Below are 17,236 nucleotides of genomic sequence, written 5' to 3'. Positions count from 1 at the left end.
AAAGATGCTTGGCTATCCTCTTGTAGCTTTTCACTGCGGACATGAATTACATCTGATTTTAGAGTCAGGTTTGAAGAGAGTTATAAAGCTTGAGTCAGTTGACAGTTCTTAACTACATTTGGTAACATACCTCAAGTCTGAGTTGTTAATTAAGTCAGAGCCTTTGCAAGGCTTAGGGTATCCAAACCTTTGCACAATAAAAAAAAAATTAAATATGTTACTCAATGTGATACAACGGTGCATTGGGATTTGCTAATTAGCTACAGAGGTAGCTGTGTGAACCACTTGCGTACCAAAAAGAGAACAAAAAATAGGTCATTTGGCCAAGGATGCCTGAACTTTTACTTTTTACAACTGTGCTTCATGCAATATAATCAGCACTGAAAAGAGTACTTTATTAACTCCAATCTGACGGTATAATTAGAGACCTGTGTGAATGGACAGTTCAGTATGATATTCTGTATTGTTACACATCTAACACTGTCAATACACAAGAAGACATCTGGTGGTATGTATATTTATTAGTGCTTTTGAAGTGGTGTGTACTTGGATGTGGGCTAATGGATTCTTGTAAAAAAAAAAAAAAAATTATAATGTGTGCCAAAAAAAAAAAAATATATATGCAAAACACAATTATGTGCACACAATTCCAGCAGTGTGTTATTATTGCTTGTGTGAATTATTGCGTTTGCCCTTTTGTTCATTCTGAGAGGCTGGGTTTACATAACATGCTGGAAGCCTGATAGCAGTCAGCAAAATACATCTTCCTCCCTAGAGCAACTTGGTGAAAGTGCTCCTGCAAATGACTCCATGGGTTGTGATGTTCAGGATTGGGCAGAATTTACCAAATTTGTGCTCCCTTCTACCTGCAAGACCTTTACATATAAAACACAGACAGGCCTATAACACACACGGATCTGCTGTGTTAATGTTTACCTAATGTTTACCCAAAATAAATAAAAACTGTGGCAGTGAGAGCTGCAAGGGCAATACCGAACCGTCTATTCTAAGAATACCTCTATTATTTAACTCAGCCTGTTAAACACACTACTTGGAGGCTGCGCCTTGTCTTTGTTGTCGTCTCTAACCCTGGAAGAGCGCCATAAATAAGCTTGGAACAACCCTCAACCATTCTCTTCCTGCACCCTTTTTGGTCATATGAAGCTACATGAGGCAGCGTAGGTGAACAGGATCTGCGCCCAGCCCTGTGTGATGGATGTGTGCAAACACATAGCGGAGGAAACACAGTGCTTCCTTTAGCTCAGTTACTCTCACAGGGAGGGAAATCCCACCCAGAAGACCAGAGGTCAGAACACGATGTATCGCATAAATACATGCTCTTACATATCACTAAACAACACAGGGGGGCTTGAAACAAGAGCAGAAGTATTGCACCTTAATTTAGGACTCGACGTCCTATGCATCTGGGTTTGTTTGAAATCAAATCAGGCTTACTGTCACATCACATTAACACAGGTGTAAAGGTGAGTGAAAAACTTACTGAGCATAGTCCCTCACATTGGTAAAAACACAAATATATACAAAATGCAAATATAACATATACACTGTACATATACAATACTATAAAGTATGTATAAAGTATGTACAGTGTTTGTATAGTGTGCATAGCGTATGTATTGCGTGTGTATAGTATGTTTAGTGTATGTACGGTGTGTGTATTGCAGATCATACACTATACACACACACTGTACACACTCTACACATACACTATACATACTTTATACATTCATTACTGCACTGCACTGCATTACTGTTTAAAATGTACGGGTTTAATATATAATCTGTAAAATGATTACACTACTGTGGTGCAGTGTGAACGAGCAGTTGGTCACAGTCCCAGTAAGTAAGTTAGTGCAGGGTGCAGTGTGTTTGTGTGGGGTGGAGCTGTGATGAGATATCTTGTGTGATGAGGCCGGTGAGATGGCTTTGTGATGGACTGGACTGAGACACTGTACTACTGGCTGTTCAGCAGCCTGATGGCTTTGGGGTAGAAGCTGTCTCTGAGCCTCATGCTGTACCTAATGCACTAATACTAAGATCTAAAATGTTATTTATAACAGGGAATCTCCCCAAAAGGCTTGCTACACAACCATATGTTAAATATGTTAGAAATATAGTATATATATATATATATATATATATATATATATATATATATATATATATATATATATATATATATATATAATATAGACATTTCCACTGGCAATGTACAACACATATATGTGGAAAAAAATTGAAAGGAAGGGGGTAGTAAAGATGAGATGAAACATTTATGCAAGAAAATAAAACATAAAACACAGCAAATATGTATTATAAAAGTAAGTGTAAGTACATTATACACATCCTATTTACATCATTTAATTTCGGTCATTCATACTTACCCCGTTCTTCCAACCTGTTAGCTAGTTAGCTAGGTCTGTGCACTAGAGCGCTCACCCACATCACCCCAACAAAATCACGGCTGGAAAGTTATTCATCATAAAATACTTCAGAACGGACTAGTGAAAGGTCAGATCTTTGTATGCTTCTTACTGTATTCTGTTGGTTAGTTTTTCTGTCATACTTTTTTTAAAAACATGCCTCCCCCCCCCAAAAAAAAAAAAGCTAACAGGAGCTCTGTAGCTAGTGCTAATTGCGCTAACGCCCAGAAGTCAGACTTCAATACTTAAAAACTGTCACTGTAAACATTTACAACATATAAGTGAAATTCTCTGTCTTTAAGCTTAAAATAAAATTAAAGACTACCACTAAATTGGTGCTAACATTAGGGTGCTAAAAGAAATTAGCATGATGCTAGCAGTGGTAGCTAGCTAAACAGAAGGCACTGAAAGGTTCAGATGTGAACATGATAAATAATAATGTGTGCCTCTAAACAGTGGTTACTTTTTCAGATTTTAGAATATGAATTGAAATGAAAGGAGATGATTTAGCAATATAGGCTACTGAGGCTGATTATTGGTTTTGGTAAATTAGTACATGTTTATGTATCAATGTTCAACCATATGTTCAAATGCCTTCTAATGAATGCATTCAGCTACTTTAAGTTGCACCCATTGCTGACACAGATGTGCAAATGCACACAGACACAGCTTGTCTATTTTCTAAGTTTTGCCAATAGAATAGGACTCTGAAGCAGATAAACATATTTGGCACCATGCTTAATGCCAGGTGTGGGCTGATTGGGGAATGATGGTGCTCCATCCAATACTTTTGGGATGAGTTGTAGAGCTGTTACTCCAACAAATGCAATACCCTATATACTACTGCATTCAGAAGAAACAGCGAATGAGCAGGTGTTACATTTGTCCATATAGTGTATTTAACCCCCCTGGTAAAAAAAAAAGGAAATAGGAACACTTAATTTTGACATTGTTTAAAACAAAATAAAACTGTTCCATAAAATCAAATCAGTTAGAATATATATAAATATATATATGAAGTGAAATATTCATATATATTACAATAATTATTCATATATATTTGAAGTTTTTAAGTAAAACCAAATTATGTCACCAGTTAAATAAAAAAAGACCACTTAATGTTGTGCCATAAAATCAAATCAGTTAAAAGCAGAAAACAGTAAAGAAAAAAGAAGTGGGAAGCTAAAAGGCATATGGTAGATACATATTTATTAATATTTATAAATATTTATTACATTACATTTGTTTTAGCCTCTGATCATTTCATCTGGAAAATAAAGAAGAGAAAAGAAATAGAGACCCTGTCTGCATATTCAGACAGCTGAGATCTAACCAAAACCCATGAGCTTAACAGAACAAACAGGTGTTCAGGTCTGTACGTTCTACAGTGTTTGTATTGCACAGGTGATTGTAGTACTGGCTGATAAGTATGGAGACTGCAGATAAAATATATATCTTTAAGATGTCAATTTATTTTTATTCATCAGGTAAATTCTTTTATCAGCACATCATATAGTATCTTTAAATAATGAACAGAACATGATCTACATAGGTTGTGCTATCTTTACTCTTCGCTAAATGAAAGCCAGTGCCAGGGCCCCTATAGACCAAGTCCAATCATCACCAGACTTCTTTGTTTAGACTGCTCAAACCAGGTGTTTAGATAATTCGGTCTGGCTGCTGACTAAGAGTGTGCATGCCCCTCTTCCCAACATCCCCCTGGGCCATTTCTAAGACAAGATGCACATTACCCCTGAAAAATGCCCCTGAAGAGCATTGGAGGGCTGGGGAAATCATTTCCAGGCATTCTCTGTGGTAGCATTAAGAAACTGCCACACAATGCATATTGCAGAGTTCACTATCCACTGAGCTTGGATGTAGTATGACATTCATTTACTAAACAGGATCCAGAGTCTTCCTCTATGACTAAGGCTAATTTTAGGCCAAGAAATGTACAGCCTCCGTCTGGTCTGTCTGGGACAGGTTTTCGTTTTGTTGTTAAAAAGATCATAACCTAAACTTAATTCTCAGTTTTTCAACTTTCTCGCACACATTCGCCACTATTTCTGCCTCTGATAAGGCATAGCGTTTTCGACCAGTTTCTTAAATATCACTTTTTTGGGGGGGACTTTCATTATATGGTAAAACTGACTGTATTTGGATAGCAACATTATTTTCCGGACATGTTTATACTGACCACAGAAAACAATGCATGCACATGCTGTCTAATTTTACCAGCGTTGTCTATTATAACCTCAACTAACCCTGTGTGTTATCTGCAAATTGCATGTTTCTAACATACTGCTAGCCACCTGGCAGGTCTCAGGGCTTCAGAATACAAGGTATGCACTGTTCTTTACCAGTAAACAGTAATAATCATTTTCCTTAACACTTCATCAGCTTTTAGTGGTACTCTGTACTTAGTATAACTGGACAATATGGATTTTTTTTCTTTGGTCTACAGAGGTGAGGTTACGAGCAAATATGTTAAATGTTGGTACTGTTTACTGTTACTGTTTTTATTATAATAAGTATTATTATTATTATTGGTGTTTTATCTAACAGTTATTTTATATTATTTGTGACACACACACACACACACACACACACACACACACACACTCTTGTAGTTCCCTCTGTTGTAGTTAAAGAAACCAGTCATGGCAACTGTAAACACAGCTCTGGGAAGAACCCCACAGGAACGGTCTTCTACTGCCCTCTGTAGTACAACCTCAGTACTGCACCAAAGAACCATTGGGCCTTATTGAAAATACACGTAGGCAACTGTCCTCCAATAAGTCAATTAACAGTCTAACAAACTAATTTTCTAGATGTGCAAAAAAGAAATACCGAGTTAAAAAAATAATACAAAAATAAACAAATAAAAGTCAGATATACAATTTTTAGGGTTTCATGTCTTAAAATATAGGCGTTAAATACTACTACAACTACTACTACTACTAATGGCAATAATAATAATAACAGTCCAACACCACAGAAGCTTACAGTCTATATAAAAATATCCCCACATCAGTAGTAAAACAGTGAGCGTGTTTATGTACTGCCTCCGTCTCCGAGCTTCCTGATTTCACTGGGTGTTTCTCAGAGAGGGTCCACACAGCACAGCACAGTGCCAGCGTTAGACAGAGGCTCTCCTGGTCTGTGGCTCACGGGGATTTGCGTCGCCCCGTTTAGCGTCATTGCGACTACGGGACCTGTGGATCAAAAAATGGCGACTTAATTTAGGCTCAGAAACACTTGATGAATTTTAGGTCTTCACTCAAATGGCCTTTATCAAGGGGGGGCGTTTCAGTCTGTCGTTCCTGAGCTGAATTTTTCCCCTTAGCGTCAGTAGCATGAGCCTGCCTCCATCGACTGTACGGTGGTACTGGCTGTAGTTTTCTTTTTTTTTTTTTTTCTTTTTTTTTTTTTTTAGGAAGAAGAGGGGCTCAACATAAGGACATACAATACGGACAAATAAGAGCAAGAATTCCTCGCGGCGTCGTCTACAGAAATATCTGCCTTTTATATGTGGCGTTAGTTGGAGACAACAGGTAAATTCCTGGAGAAAAAAAAACAGAGCGTCGGTTAAAGGTTTGCAGCGGAGCGGAGAGCTCCTCTCCTCCATGCCCGCCCGCTCGGCTCGGATTAGCCGTAGCCTGTCGTTACTGTACACTGCCGTGCTGAAACAAAATGGGGGTCGCTTCATGGGTGGAGCGGCTTTAAACCAAAGGTTACGGCCTATCTTCGACCTGGCGCTTTGATAAAACAGCAGCACATCGTGTTATTTGTCGTATAAAGCGGCGAAGTTAAAGCCTGGGCCTTTTTCGTGCTCGTCGTCTTCTCCATGTCGCCCACGTAGCCGCTGCAGCTCGGCTGAAGGCAGATCTGGGTGTAAGATAGAGAAGTGGCGGGGAGGCGGGTCTGTATTTTCACATTTCTGTCGTAGGAGACTCACTGCCTCACTGTTCGTTTATATCTGCGTGTGATTTGTATTTTTAAGGATGCACGATGCCTTTAAGCGCTGCAGGCTGTGTGAGGTCGCTGCGGTGTGAAACGCCTGTAATGCCTGTCACTCGCAGGAGCTCCAGAGCCCTACTCCTCACAATCCTCCATTCGCCACTTTTACCCTCAGCGATAGGAAACATGTCGATGAAGAAGTGTTTAACCTGTCACGGCTAATGCAAGAAGAATCGCTGATGATTTTACTAAAACCGCAAAACACCTCCGGGTGTCACAGTGTGACACATGAGCAGCGTGAAATCTGAATTATGGATAGGTGGAAATGTCTGATGGCAGTAGGAACGTGTTGGTAGGCTGGTCCTCGACCCTTTACAGGCACATTTTTTTTAGCTATGTGCCAGGCACTTGTGCAGTAAACAGTCCAGCTGATTGCATGTCTGTCTTCTTAATTGCTCATTATTATTCAGTAGTATTTAAAAATGATGATGAGAGTTATTACTTGGTTTGTCATGGTTAGTGTGGACAAGCAGACTTGATTTTCCAGTGTTCTTCCACGTGGAAAGTGATATTCTGGTAACACTACACTATAGGCTTCAACTGTATTTGTTGTTCTACTGCAGGTAATCCAACCAGTGACACTGTGAGCCAGTAGGAGGTGAGGTGTTCATTACTATTACTATTTCTAATGTATTTTATGTCTACACATCCCCTTTTTTTCCTTATCAGCACATCATATATATATATATATATTGTTTTGTGTGACATGCTGATAAGACATCTATATTATCTCGCTGCTGTCACACCTCGTACCTCCATGGAGCATTTCTACTGATCATGAAATTGTAGCACAATGTAAAAATGAACTACCAGATTCATATTAGATCAAAAAGTAAGGTCGTCTTTGCGGGACAGCGCCAAGATAAATGCCACTAAAGAACAACCTGAGACTACTTGACAGAATATAATTTTATAATATAAAACCGTTGTACTTAAAACATGTAATATACAATTATAATATTCTCTTCATAGTGCATCTGAAGCAGCATGTCAGCCAGAGGAGGGAAGAAGAAGACCACCAAGCTGTCCCGCTCAGCCCGGGCAGGGGTCATTTTTCCTGTTGGGAGAATGATGAGGTATCTGCGCACAGGCACCCATAAGTATCGCATTGGCATGGGTGCGCCCGTATACATGGCAGCTGTCATTGAGTACCTGGCAGGTGAGAGCAGTGTTTTTTGTCATGCCATATAGCTTTAATACCTGTAATCTCAGACCTGAAAAGCCCTGATAAGAACTGAGTACCATATGAAGAATCTGCTGTGATTGTTACGTAGCTTTAAATGCTTTATTACACTCTGCTTTATTTATGTTTTCAGCTGAAATATTGGAGTTGGCTGGTAATGCAGCAAGGGACAACAAGAAAGGCAGAATTACTCCTCGGCACATCAAGCTAGCGGTGGCTAATGATGAGGAGTTGAACCAGGTAAAGTAGCACTTGTCTGAGAAAGCAGCCTAAAAACTAACCTTTGCTTCTCATGGCAGGGGAAGAATGGTCTTAGCATAGCATTGCAGTTACCAGGAACACAAGCTGTCTAGAACTGTCATCATCTCACTTTTTCAGAAAGTGAAAGCAATGGTAAAAGGCTATTTCAGGTAATGTTCATATCTGTAAAACGATTCACTCCACAGGCGTGAATCAACAGGTGGATCGTATATTCATTTACTACTTACTTAATACAGGTTTAGTCATATAGCTGGAATCAAGAATGGATAGCATTAAAACGTCAAGGTAAAACCGCGTGTATAAAAGAAACACATTTTGGTGATGTGTGCAGAGTGTTATAATACAGTTATACTACAGAACAAAATTATATGATGCTGGCTGTTGCCCCGCTGAATGATGATGACAGTTCTCATTGTGCTTGAACAGTTCTTCATTTTTACACAGAGGTATAAAACATGCAGAGTGCAGCTAACAAGCCCTCAAATGCCCACATACATTAATAATTAACTGTCTTCATCACATGGTTCGAGACATCTCAGATAACCTATCTAAGGTATCTTACTAATATCACTGTAACATCCTGTTAGTCAGGTATCAGTCTAGATAAACTCTACACACAAACATTTTAATTGGCCAGGGAGAAACAATGGATTCCATCAAAACAGGTGTCAGAAGCTCATTTTTATTTTTTATTATATTGGAATTACTTACATAATAAACTTACACCTATTAGCCATAACAGTAATATCACCTCTATACTTATTGTCCATTATATCAGCTCCACTTACCATATGCGAACCATATTAGCCTCCTTTCACCCCGTTCGACAATAGTCAGGACTCCATAGGACCACCAGAGAGCAGGTATTATTTAGTTGGTGGGTCATTCTTAGGGCTACAGTGACACTGACATGGTGGTGGTGTGTTAGTATTTGTTGCTCTGGAACAAGTGGAGCAAGGATCTGCCTTTCTTGGTATAAAGAGAAATGTTATGGCTGATTTGTGTATATGTATATGTTAATTGATAATGATCTTTGCATTCAGCCCAGAATTAAACACCACCAAATAGTAGGTGCGTGAATGAATTCCTTCGGTTTTCTTTAAGACAAAATATATATTTTTATCTGTAATTTTTGTGCAGCTACTCAGAGGGGTGACCATTTCAAATGGTGGTGTCCTGCCTCGTATCCATCCTGAGCTACTTTCCAAGAAGAGAGGAGGGAGAGTGAAGGTTGACACTCAGGCGACAGTCCCAGAGAAGACAGAGAAACAAACCAAGAGCAACAAAAGATCCTCTGCCAAAAAGGGCAGAGGAAAACCAGGCCGCAAACCCAGGGTCAGTTCAGTACTTTCTTCTATCTGCAAGAACAAACTGACCAAGAACACACATTGTCGCACTGGTGATTTTGTGTTAGCTTTAAACACATTCTTTCTCTGTATAGACTTCTTTAGACTGTTGTATTTTGTAAGGAACACAATGCTCTTTTTAGAAATAGTGCCTTTTTGTATGCAGAAGACTACAGAGAACGACAAAGAGGGGTCCAACACAGTGGATGATGGTCCAGGAGAGGGATTTACTATTCTTTCGGCGAAGAGTTTGTTCCTTGGACAAAAGGTTTGCATTTAATGGTGCATTTTGTGATTGTACCTCTATATTCACAGCGCAATCATATCTATGGACGTTGTCAGGGTAGAAGATTAATATACTGGAGATTATATAATTTGTGTTTAAGAGGCTGACATTGCGTATTATTTGTGCCAGTTGTCTCTTACAGAGAGTGAACTCAGCAAAATTGGAAATATCAAAGTGGAGGGAATCATTAATCCCACAAATGCAGAGATTGATCTGAAAGATGGCGTTGGTAAGTGGACAATAGCATGGCGATTATGATCAAATTAATGAGGACCTTATAAAATGTAATGAATATAGGCTGTAGTAATATAGCTCTCAGTGAAGGGCCATTTTTATTTATTGCTGTAATCATTTAACTGTAGATAATTAATGAAATGGCACTGAACGTACTTCCATGCTGTCTGATACAGGTAATGCCCTGGAGAAGGCCGGGGGAAAGGATTTCCTGGATGCTGTGAAAGAACTGAGGAAATCACAAGGCCCTTTGGAGGTTGCATCAGGTAGAATTTGTGCAACCTGTAATCCTTTTGTAAAAAAGTACAGAGTTATGTAATTGAAAGTGTCCATGCATTCTCTCTGCAACCTGTTGTGCCCCTTGTTCCCTCGATTGCAGCCGTGGTTAGCCAGGCTAGCGGTATGGCAGCGCGTTTCATCATCCACTGCAACGTCCCGCAGTGGGGCTCTGAGAGGTGTGAGGATCAGCTGGAGAAGACGGTGAAGAACTGCCTCTCTGCTGCAGAGGAGAAGAAGCTCAAATCTGTGGCCTTCCCATCTCTGCCAGCTGGAAGGTGAACTTCTAGTGAAAAGAATATTTTAAAACCAATTTAGAAACGCTGTGAACATAAACTCGTAAACACACATCTAGGTGGAGAACACTAGGACTACAGAGTTTGAACACACAACCAATGCTGTAGAGTTAGCCCTACTTTTTAAGGGCCACAGCCAAATAGATAGTGATCACACTAATTCATTTTGGAATTAGCAGTTATAAAAAAAAGACTCTTGTTGAGCCAAATTGAGGGACTATGGAAAGAACATACTCTTAATTCGCCAGCTGACACCCATTTTACTTTTGATGTTTGTTAAAATAGATGTGACTGCAACTGATAAAGGTTTAGCTCAAACCTTATCTTGACATGATGGATGCACAAGCACATAAAGATCCGGCCAAGACTTTCTGCAGGGAAATAAGCAATGTGAGCTAATGCAGCGCTCCGTATTCTCACTGTATTCAATCATTCATGGGCAACCTTCAATAAAAAGGTCCAGTTTCTATGGATTGTTAATCCTCGAGCATTCAGTCTGTTTTCTGCATCATCAATATATAAAGGAAGGCCCCAGGGTTTTATGTGACAAACAGTATTTGATTTTTTAATTTCATGGATTTTTTTGTTTTTCAATCTCTTCCAGAAATGGTTTTCCAAAGCAAACCGCAGCTCAGCTGATACTGAAGGCCATTTCAAACCATTTTGTTTCAGCAACCACCTCCTCACTGAAGAACATTTACTTTGTGCTCTTTGACAGTGAGAGCATCGGGATATATCTGCAGGAAATGGCCAAGATGGACAGCAAGTGATCATCATCCCTCTGTGGGTTTGTTGTGTTTGTAGGTTTCATAGCCTGGATGCTAGTCTGTTTCCATGTTCATCAGATAAATTGTCTGTACCTCATCATTTTTTGGTCATGAAATAAAAATAATTACGCTGACAGGAATTAGCATCCAGGCTATCGGCAGCAAGCAGGTGGTTTTTCCCCAGTTCGTATAGTGTGACTGAAGGTACTATAGGTATATTCAGAACAGAAGGTGTATAAACAAGGCTGTTTGTGAGTGAAGTACTGTATGCATTTATGTTACACTGTTCTCCTTTATGACACCAGTTAAAGTAGATCAAAATAATTTTTGCCATTTCTATTCTTAGACTGATCTTGTTTTTACATTCCATGTTGTACAAAGACTTTTGACCATTGTTTTGCAGCTAGATTCCCTGTGTAGTTTCTGATACAGTTAGTTTACTAAGAAAAAAAGTGTTTCTCATTCTGATTTGAAATAAAACCAGATGTTTTACACCATACGTCAGGTGTAACCACAGTGTCCTTCCTAATTGAATTTGTTGGGTTTCCCATTTTGGAAAACAGAATGAGAATGAATTTAGAGGTGACAGCTGAAAGTGTCTAGTTAGAAAGTCTTTAACAGTGATGTATCAAAATGGTACCCCATGTACATCTGTACAGCACCAGGAACTGTTCTTATATAGGCAATTAAAACATGATAAGATCTGATGACACTAAATCAGACAGAGGGACCAGGGGAAAAATGCACTATGCATGTATGTATGTAATGATGTGAGAGCGGATGTGTGACAACAGACTTGCACAATACAAGACATTCAGTAAATACTTTGGTATTTTTTCTAATCTAATCTCTAGCATTTGTGGCTCAAAACACAACAATATGCTTCAGCAGCTGCCAAGTGGCTTCTATTAAGTCAAAAACTTGCCGACTGGTTTTACGAAAAAGAAGTAAGTGAACCATTAAATTAAATCACCGGTAGATCCAGCTTTTGTAACATTCACCTCTACCCAAGCACTCTTCAGCTTGAGGTCATGGACTACTGCCCTTCCCATTGCTTATAAAATGTTTTGATACACCTTATTTTTCAGTCAGTGGTTTGTGGTTTCCTTCCACAAACACCATTCTTGTTCAGTGCTTGTCCAATAGCGGACATAGAAACAAGGTTTTCTAGCCTTCTGTAGATCTTCTACTTCTACCTCAATTTCCTAAAATTTTCCTTTTGCTATTGGCGTGAGCTCAACAAGACGCTCACTCCTAGTAGCAACGGTCCTGAATTTTCTTCATTTGTACAGTTTGTTGAATTTTGACTTAAATCAGGTGTGCATGACCTTTTCAGCTTCCTGCATTGAAAACACTGTTCTGAAAGGTGTTTGCATCACGACATGGTCTTTCCTGAGAATAACAGAGCGATCAGTAACCAGGCTGTGTGCCTTTATTAAAATGGACAAAACCCATGTAAACAGCTTTTGCCAAATGGCTCTTGGAAAAGTCTAACACCGAGGTTCACTTACTTCTACTTTTCTAGCCTGCTCTGTGGATGTGCTCAAGACAAGAACAACTGTGTATTTAATGCTAGTTATGTTTCCATTAAACCAACAGTGTGAAACTTCAGATTTGGTTGGAAAATCTAAGATGTGTGAGATTTACCAGCTATGTGAACACAGCCTTAGACCACATTTTCTTAGTCATCAATGAGGAAGTCCAGGTAATTCCAAAGGTTCACGTTAATGTAGCTATAGCTTTTTATTATTTGGAGCATGCTGCTCGCGCTCACAAAGAAATCACCACACAAACAGTTGTTCACCATATATTTATTACATTGTAAAAAGTACATTTTATTCATATATATATATACAGAATTTCCTGTTGCCTATAGAATTAGTGCCTGATCGTTCTAAAATGCAGTACAACTAAAGCACTTGACTGTGGGGAAGTAAAGAAAAGGCATCCATCCCTCCACTGCTTTCTCAGTATTGTGCAGCCAGTGGTATCCTAGCTTCAAGATAAAGCGAATGATTCCTGAATGATTCTGTACTTCAGCTGCTCCAGATTGTCTTGGTTATTCTAATTTAGTACATGTGTACTATGAAGAGGGGGGACAACCAAGCCTACTGCAAAAAAAAAATAGTAATAATATGAATTAAAAATCGATATATTTCTCGCTCATAATGGAGGGCTGTACGTTGACCAGGGCTAAGGTAGCCTTCGGGAGAAGACTACAGCTGTTTGAGACCTTTGAGCTATATTGTGGATTAAAATTCTGTGTATTTCTACTCTTCAATCCAGCATATATATGTCCAGGAAAGTCCAGAGTGAGGAAAGGTCTCCCATACATCTTTTTCTTTGGGATACACGGTGCAATATTGTGGAATATAAGAATTGAATTTATAAAACATTAATTTCTGCACCCCAGCGAGTTTATTTATATGACATTTTCTTCTTAAAGATTCCAGGACAAGCAGCCTTTAAAACCCAAATGGTCACAGTTTGAACTTTGAAGTACACCAATATGAGAAACAAACAAATAGACAGTGTGACCTCAACACTGTACTCAAGCCACATAATCTCTTTAAGACCGATCAGGAGTTAAAAAAAAAAAGAAAAAAAGAAAGTGATAAAACCTGACATGCAGATTTCTGCTGACAGCACATTCAGTCACTTATGCCATCTTAGATAAACCTTACATAAGGACAACTCTGGAATGGTCTAGATGTGGAAGTTCATGAAGTACGTTTTTTATGAAGGCATCAAGTAGCCCCTTAAAATCAGGGGGTAAATGATTAGATCACTACGTAACCCTCCATTTTTTGAGGGGAACCACTCTGACTGCGGACATTTTTAAGATCCAACGTAGGGCAAGCATTTCTGACGATGGTCTAAGAAAAAGTCTAAGAAAGCAAATCTTTGAAAAAATATATAAATTATGTTTGTTTATTCTTACTATGAAACTATCTTGAGTGGTGTGACAGGAGTTAGTGCTAGAGCCACTTCTATGGTTTTATTTTCCTGACACAGTGCAGTCTTTATACCCCAGAAATGAACATAGTTCTATCTGTAAATCCGAAACATTCAGTACACGTCATGCGTAACCTAAAGTAAATAAATTATCTGTTATTATTCTGTTAATTCCAGGAGTAATCTGAAGCACTGCAGTATTAATATATTACCTCTGCCCGAATGGGTAGAAATACTCTAACGTAATGCTGATTCGCTGTAGACCTGTCCTTCATGTTCCAGTTGTGCATGCCTAGTCTGTATAAATATCACCTGTGCAAACTGGATCAATGAAGGGCATTAGGTACAACAGCATTGGGTTTGTTATACCTTCGTATGGGAGGGTATGTTTTGAGGTTTGGAAATGAGGAGCATGCAAATCCCTCTCACTTTCTCTTCAGCTCTCCATTTCTCTTACCATGGCTTGGCCTGATTTCGTTTTTTTTCTGTCCTGGTCATGAGACAAGCAGGAGAATGTTAATGCAAAGAGTTTTTCCAGTCCTCTGCTGTCCTCCTTTAGAAGCCTGAGGCCCAACTGGACTGTTCTATTTGACCTCTGAAGCATCGGCAGGTTCGGATGGCCGTGGTGGTAGCAGTGGTACAGGCGATGTGGCCTCAATGAGGGCGGGGTTAAGGATAATTGGCAAGGACATGGGGGGCACACCCACCTGCAGTGGAGAGGCTAAAGGCTGGAGTATTAGAGGAGACTGGCTGAGGGAGGGTGGTGACTCTGAGGTGCTCTTTACTGTAGTGTGTGCAGGTGGGGTGGAGGGGGGCACTGGTGATGATCTGTCAGTTCCTGTAATAGTTTAAAAGAAAAAGGCATGTAAGGAAACAGAAAAACATATACAGAGAAACTTATTGTTAAGTTGACCAACCACATTAACATGGATGGTGGCAACATTTTTGCCCAACATCCTGTTTAGGCTCACCGTTGGCATTGGGTGTTGGCATGTCCTGGGGTGATGCAGGTCTGCTGGGGGTCTTTGGCTCTGTAGGGGTTGCTGGCACTGGTGCAGGAGCTGGCACAGGGGAAGAAGCAGGAGAAACAGGTGCAGGGGGTGGAGGATGCTCAACAGGAATGCTAGGGACAGGCTCTGCGCATATATAGGGGAGGGGCAGTGACAAAAGATCCACATATCATATACATCTTTGAACCCTTGAGTTCAAAAGCAGAATGAAGGGACAGCATGTTACAGGTGAAGGTGAATCAGAATGTGTGTGTGTGTGTATCCTTACCTGGCATAACTGCTTGTTTGAAGAGCTCCTGTCTCAGGTGTGGCAGGAAGCAGTCAATCCTCTCCCATGTGATTTCCCACAGGTCGGAATAACCTGTACGAGAGTCTGCACTGTGGAAGATGCCTGCAGTGTCCATCACCAGCAGCATGTTCTTCAGAGACTCAGGGATTGCCTCCAGCTGCACAGTCAACAATAATAAAAGATTAATTATTAATTATTATAATAACTTAATTTTTATTATTATTTTTATTTAGTTTTATTATTATTACTTTTGAGAATTTAGTTGCTTGCAAATGCTACTTTTATTATTACTATTTGTATAATAAATTATTATTTTATTTTCATCTTTGACTATTATGTTGCTTGGAAAGACTACTAAATTTTTTTATTTTTTACACCACAAGTTATCACACTAAAAATGAACAAAACACCCTGACAAAGCAGCCAATTGCCTGAGTAACTGTAGTATATAGTCTATATAGACTGTATATAGTCTACATATAAAAGGACTGCAAGCCTTGAACTAAAGCTGATATTGTGTAATTCAACTTCAGTCACAGTTTCATTTTAAAATCCAAGCTTCTGCAGTACAATTTGCCCAAGCAACAAACTTTATCTTTACCCTCAAGACTGCACTGTGTATACTACAATGCTAAGAAGAGCATGTGACTGAATATATTTCTCACCAAGAGGTCACTGGAGCCAGCATGCATGTACTTGTCCATGAAGTCAAGGATAGTGAGCCAGAGAGCAGCGAACGTGGGCAGAGACAACAGGGGTGAAAGATGCTGGAGGAAGACCTGAGGAAGGCAGCAGACCAAACATTTTCTAAAGGTGTCAGGCCTTAGCCAGAGGTTCCCGAGCAGCAGCACACAATCCCTTTTTTACTTTCGAATTTGTGATGTATCGTCTGACGTATGGATATCTTATGCATTTGCACAAGATACTTAAATGCTTGGATATGCATAAAATATCAATTAGACCTTGGAGAGCAGAGTGCAGGCCCTCATCCTGGTCTCCTCCATGCCCCCAACATCTGCTGGGCTGATGTTGTCTAGGAGTTTAGTCAGCAATGGGAACAGAACCTATGGCAGAATGGTTTTAGCTTTTGAGTCACAAACTCCTGTGTACTTAACTTATTTATGATCATCGTCATGCAACAGGAGCATTAGCTAACCTTGTTGAAGCAGGATTCCCACTCTACAGCGTCAAGTGTTTGCAGATCATGTACAAGTAGCGCCCTCTGGAGATAGGTAAGAGCTTGCATGCGGACTTGTCTCCTAGCATCACAGCACAGCCAAGCCATACCTGCAGAAGACTTCAGTTATTTATTCTGCTTCTCTCTATGCAATCTTAGGATGTGTGCCTCAGTGTATTATTTACTTTATAAAATACTACTACAAATATTGTGATGTGGACAGCTCCGTTCTTCAAAAAAAAAAAAAAAAAAAAAAAAAGGATTCTGAGGTAATTTGGTAGATTTACTAAAAATGTATAAAGTTCCCATGTTACAGACCATGTAAGAGTGCAGTATGCCTGACCTTGGAGCAAAGGACACCAGCAGCTGGACCAGAGAGTCTGAGAGTCGGCCTCAATTTTCCTGCCGCCAGTCTCCAGATGGCGCTGTTCTTCTGCCCAGGAGCTGTAGATGCTGGCTGCCCGTGTGTGCAGTGTGTGCATCAGATCTAACAGCTGCAGAAGAGGCATACCTTAACCATACAATATTCATTTTTCCACACAATTTTTTTATGGCTTAAAATATTTTTTACAAAGCTAATAACAGGTCCCTCAGTGCATTGAGAAAAAAATGACATACATCAACTATAAATCAATGGGTAAGAAGGGTGGAATGGCAGCACAATGAAACCAATTTGAAATACAGCACAGGAT

General features: G+C 39.6%; 2 protein-coding genes across 6 annotated transcripts in view; one reads left to right on the top strand and one right to left on the bottom strand.

Annotated features, from left to right (window-relative positions):
- Positions 1–5,568: 5,568 nt before the first annotated feature.
- macroh2a2 (macroH2A.2 histone) lies at positions 5,569–11,612 on the top strand. Its single transcript, XM_072677958.1, has 10 exons — positions 5,569–5,998; positions 7,028–7,062; positions 7,437–7,623; positions 7,781–7,887; positions 9,049–9,243; positions 9,421–9,522; positions 9,670–9,769; positions 9,951–10,040; positions 10,154–10,328; positions 10,951–11,612. Exons 3-10 carry the CDS (start codon positions 7,452–7,454, stop codon positions 11,114–11,116), a joined length of 1,107 nt encoding a protein of 368 aa, XP_072534059.1. The 5' UTR covers positions 5,569–5,998; positions 7,028–7,062; positions 7,437–7,451; the 3' UTR covers positions 11,117–11,612.
- A 1,297-nt stretch (positions 11,613–12,909) lies between these two features.
- Positions 12,910–17,236, bottom strand: part of gbf1 (golgi brefeldin A resistant guanine nucleotide exchange factor 1) — a 61,856-nt gene continuing 57,529 nt past the window's right edge. For all 5 annotated transcript variants that reach the window (XM_072677956.1, XM_072677952.1, XM_072677953.1 and 2 more), the window contains 7 exons: positions 16,888–17,038; positions 16,524–16,654; positions 16,330–16,431; positions 16,033–16,146; positions 15,347–15,524; positions 15,040–15,204; positions 12,910–14,906 (listed from right to left, as the gene is read on the bottom strand). In XM_072677956.1, coding sequence (XP_072534057.1) covers positions 14,653–14,906; positions 15,040–15,204; positions 15,347–15,524; positions 16,033–16,146; positions 16,330–16,431; positions 16,524–16,654; positions 16,888–17,038 — 1,095 coding nt within the window. In that variant the 3' untranslated portion in view covers positions 12,910–14,652. The remainder of the gene's footprint in view (positions 14,907–15,039; positions 15,205–15,346; positions 15,525–16,032; positions 16,147–16,329; positions 16,432–16,523; positions 16,655–16,887; positions 17,039–17,236) is intronic.

This window comes from Salminus brasiliensis, chromosome 4, assembly GCF_030463535.1.
Source record: "Salminus brasiliensis chromosome 4, fSalBra1.hap2, whole genome shotgun sequence".
Taxonomy (NCBI): domain Eukaryota; kingdom Metazoa; phylum Chordata; class Actinopteri; order Characiformes; family Bryconidae; genus Salminus; species Salminus brasiliensis.
This window is presented reverse-complemented; position numbering and strand designations above follow the sequence as displayed.

Coding starts and splice junctions, on each gene's coding strand:
- macroh2a2 (XM_072677958.1), top strand. CDS start 7,452: ATGTCAGCCAGAGGAGGGAAGAAGAAGACCACCAAGCTGTCCCGCTCA. Junction 7,624..7,780: donor TGTCATTGAGTACCTGGCAG/GTGAGAGCAGTG, acceptor TTATGTTTTCAG/CTGAAATATTGGAGTTGGCT. Junction 9,523..9,669: donor GTTTGTTCCTTGGACAAAAG/GTTTGCATTTAA, acceptor TATTTGTGCCAG/TTGTCTCTTACAGAGAGTGA.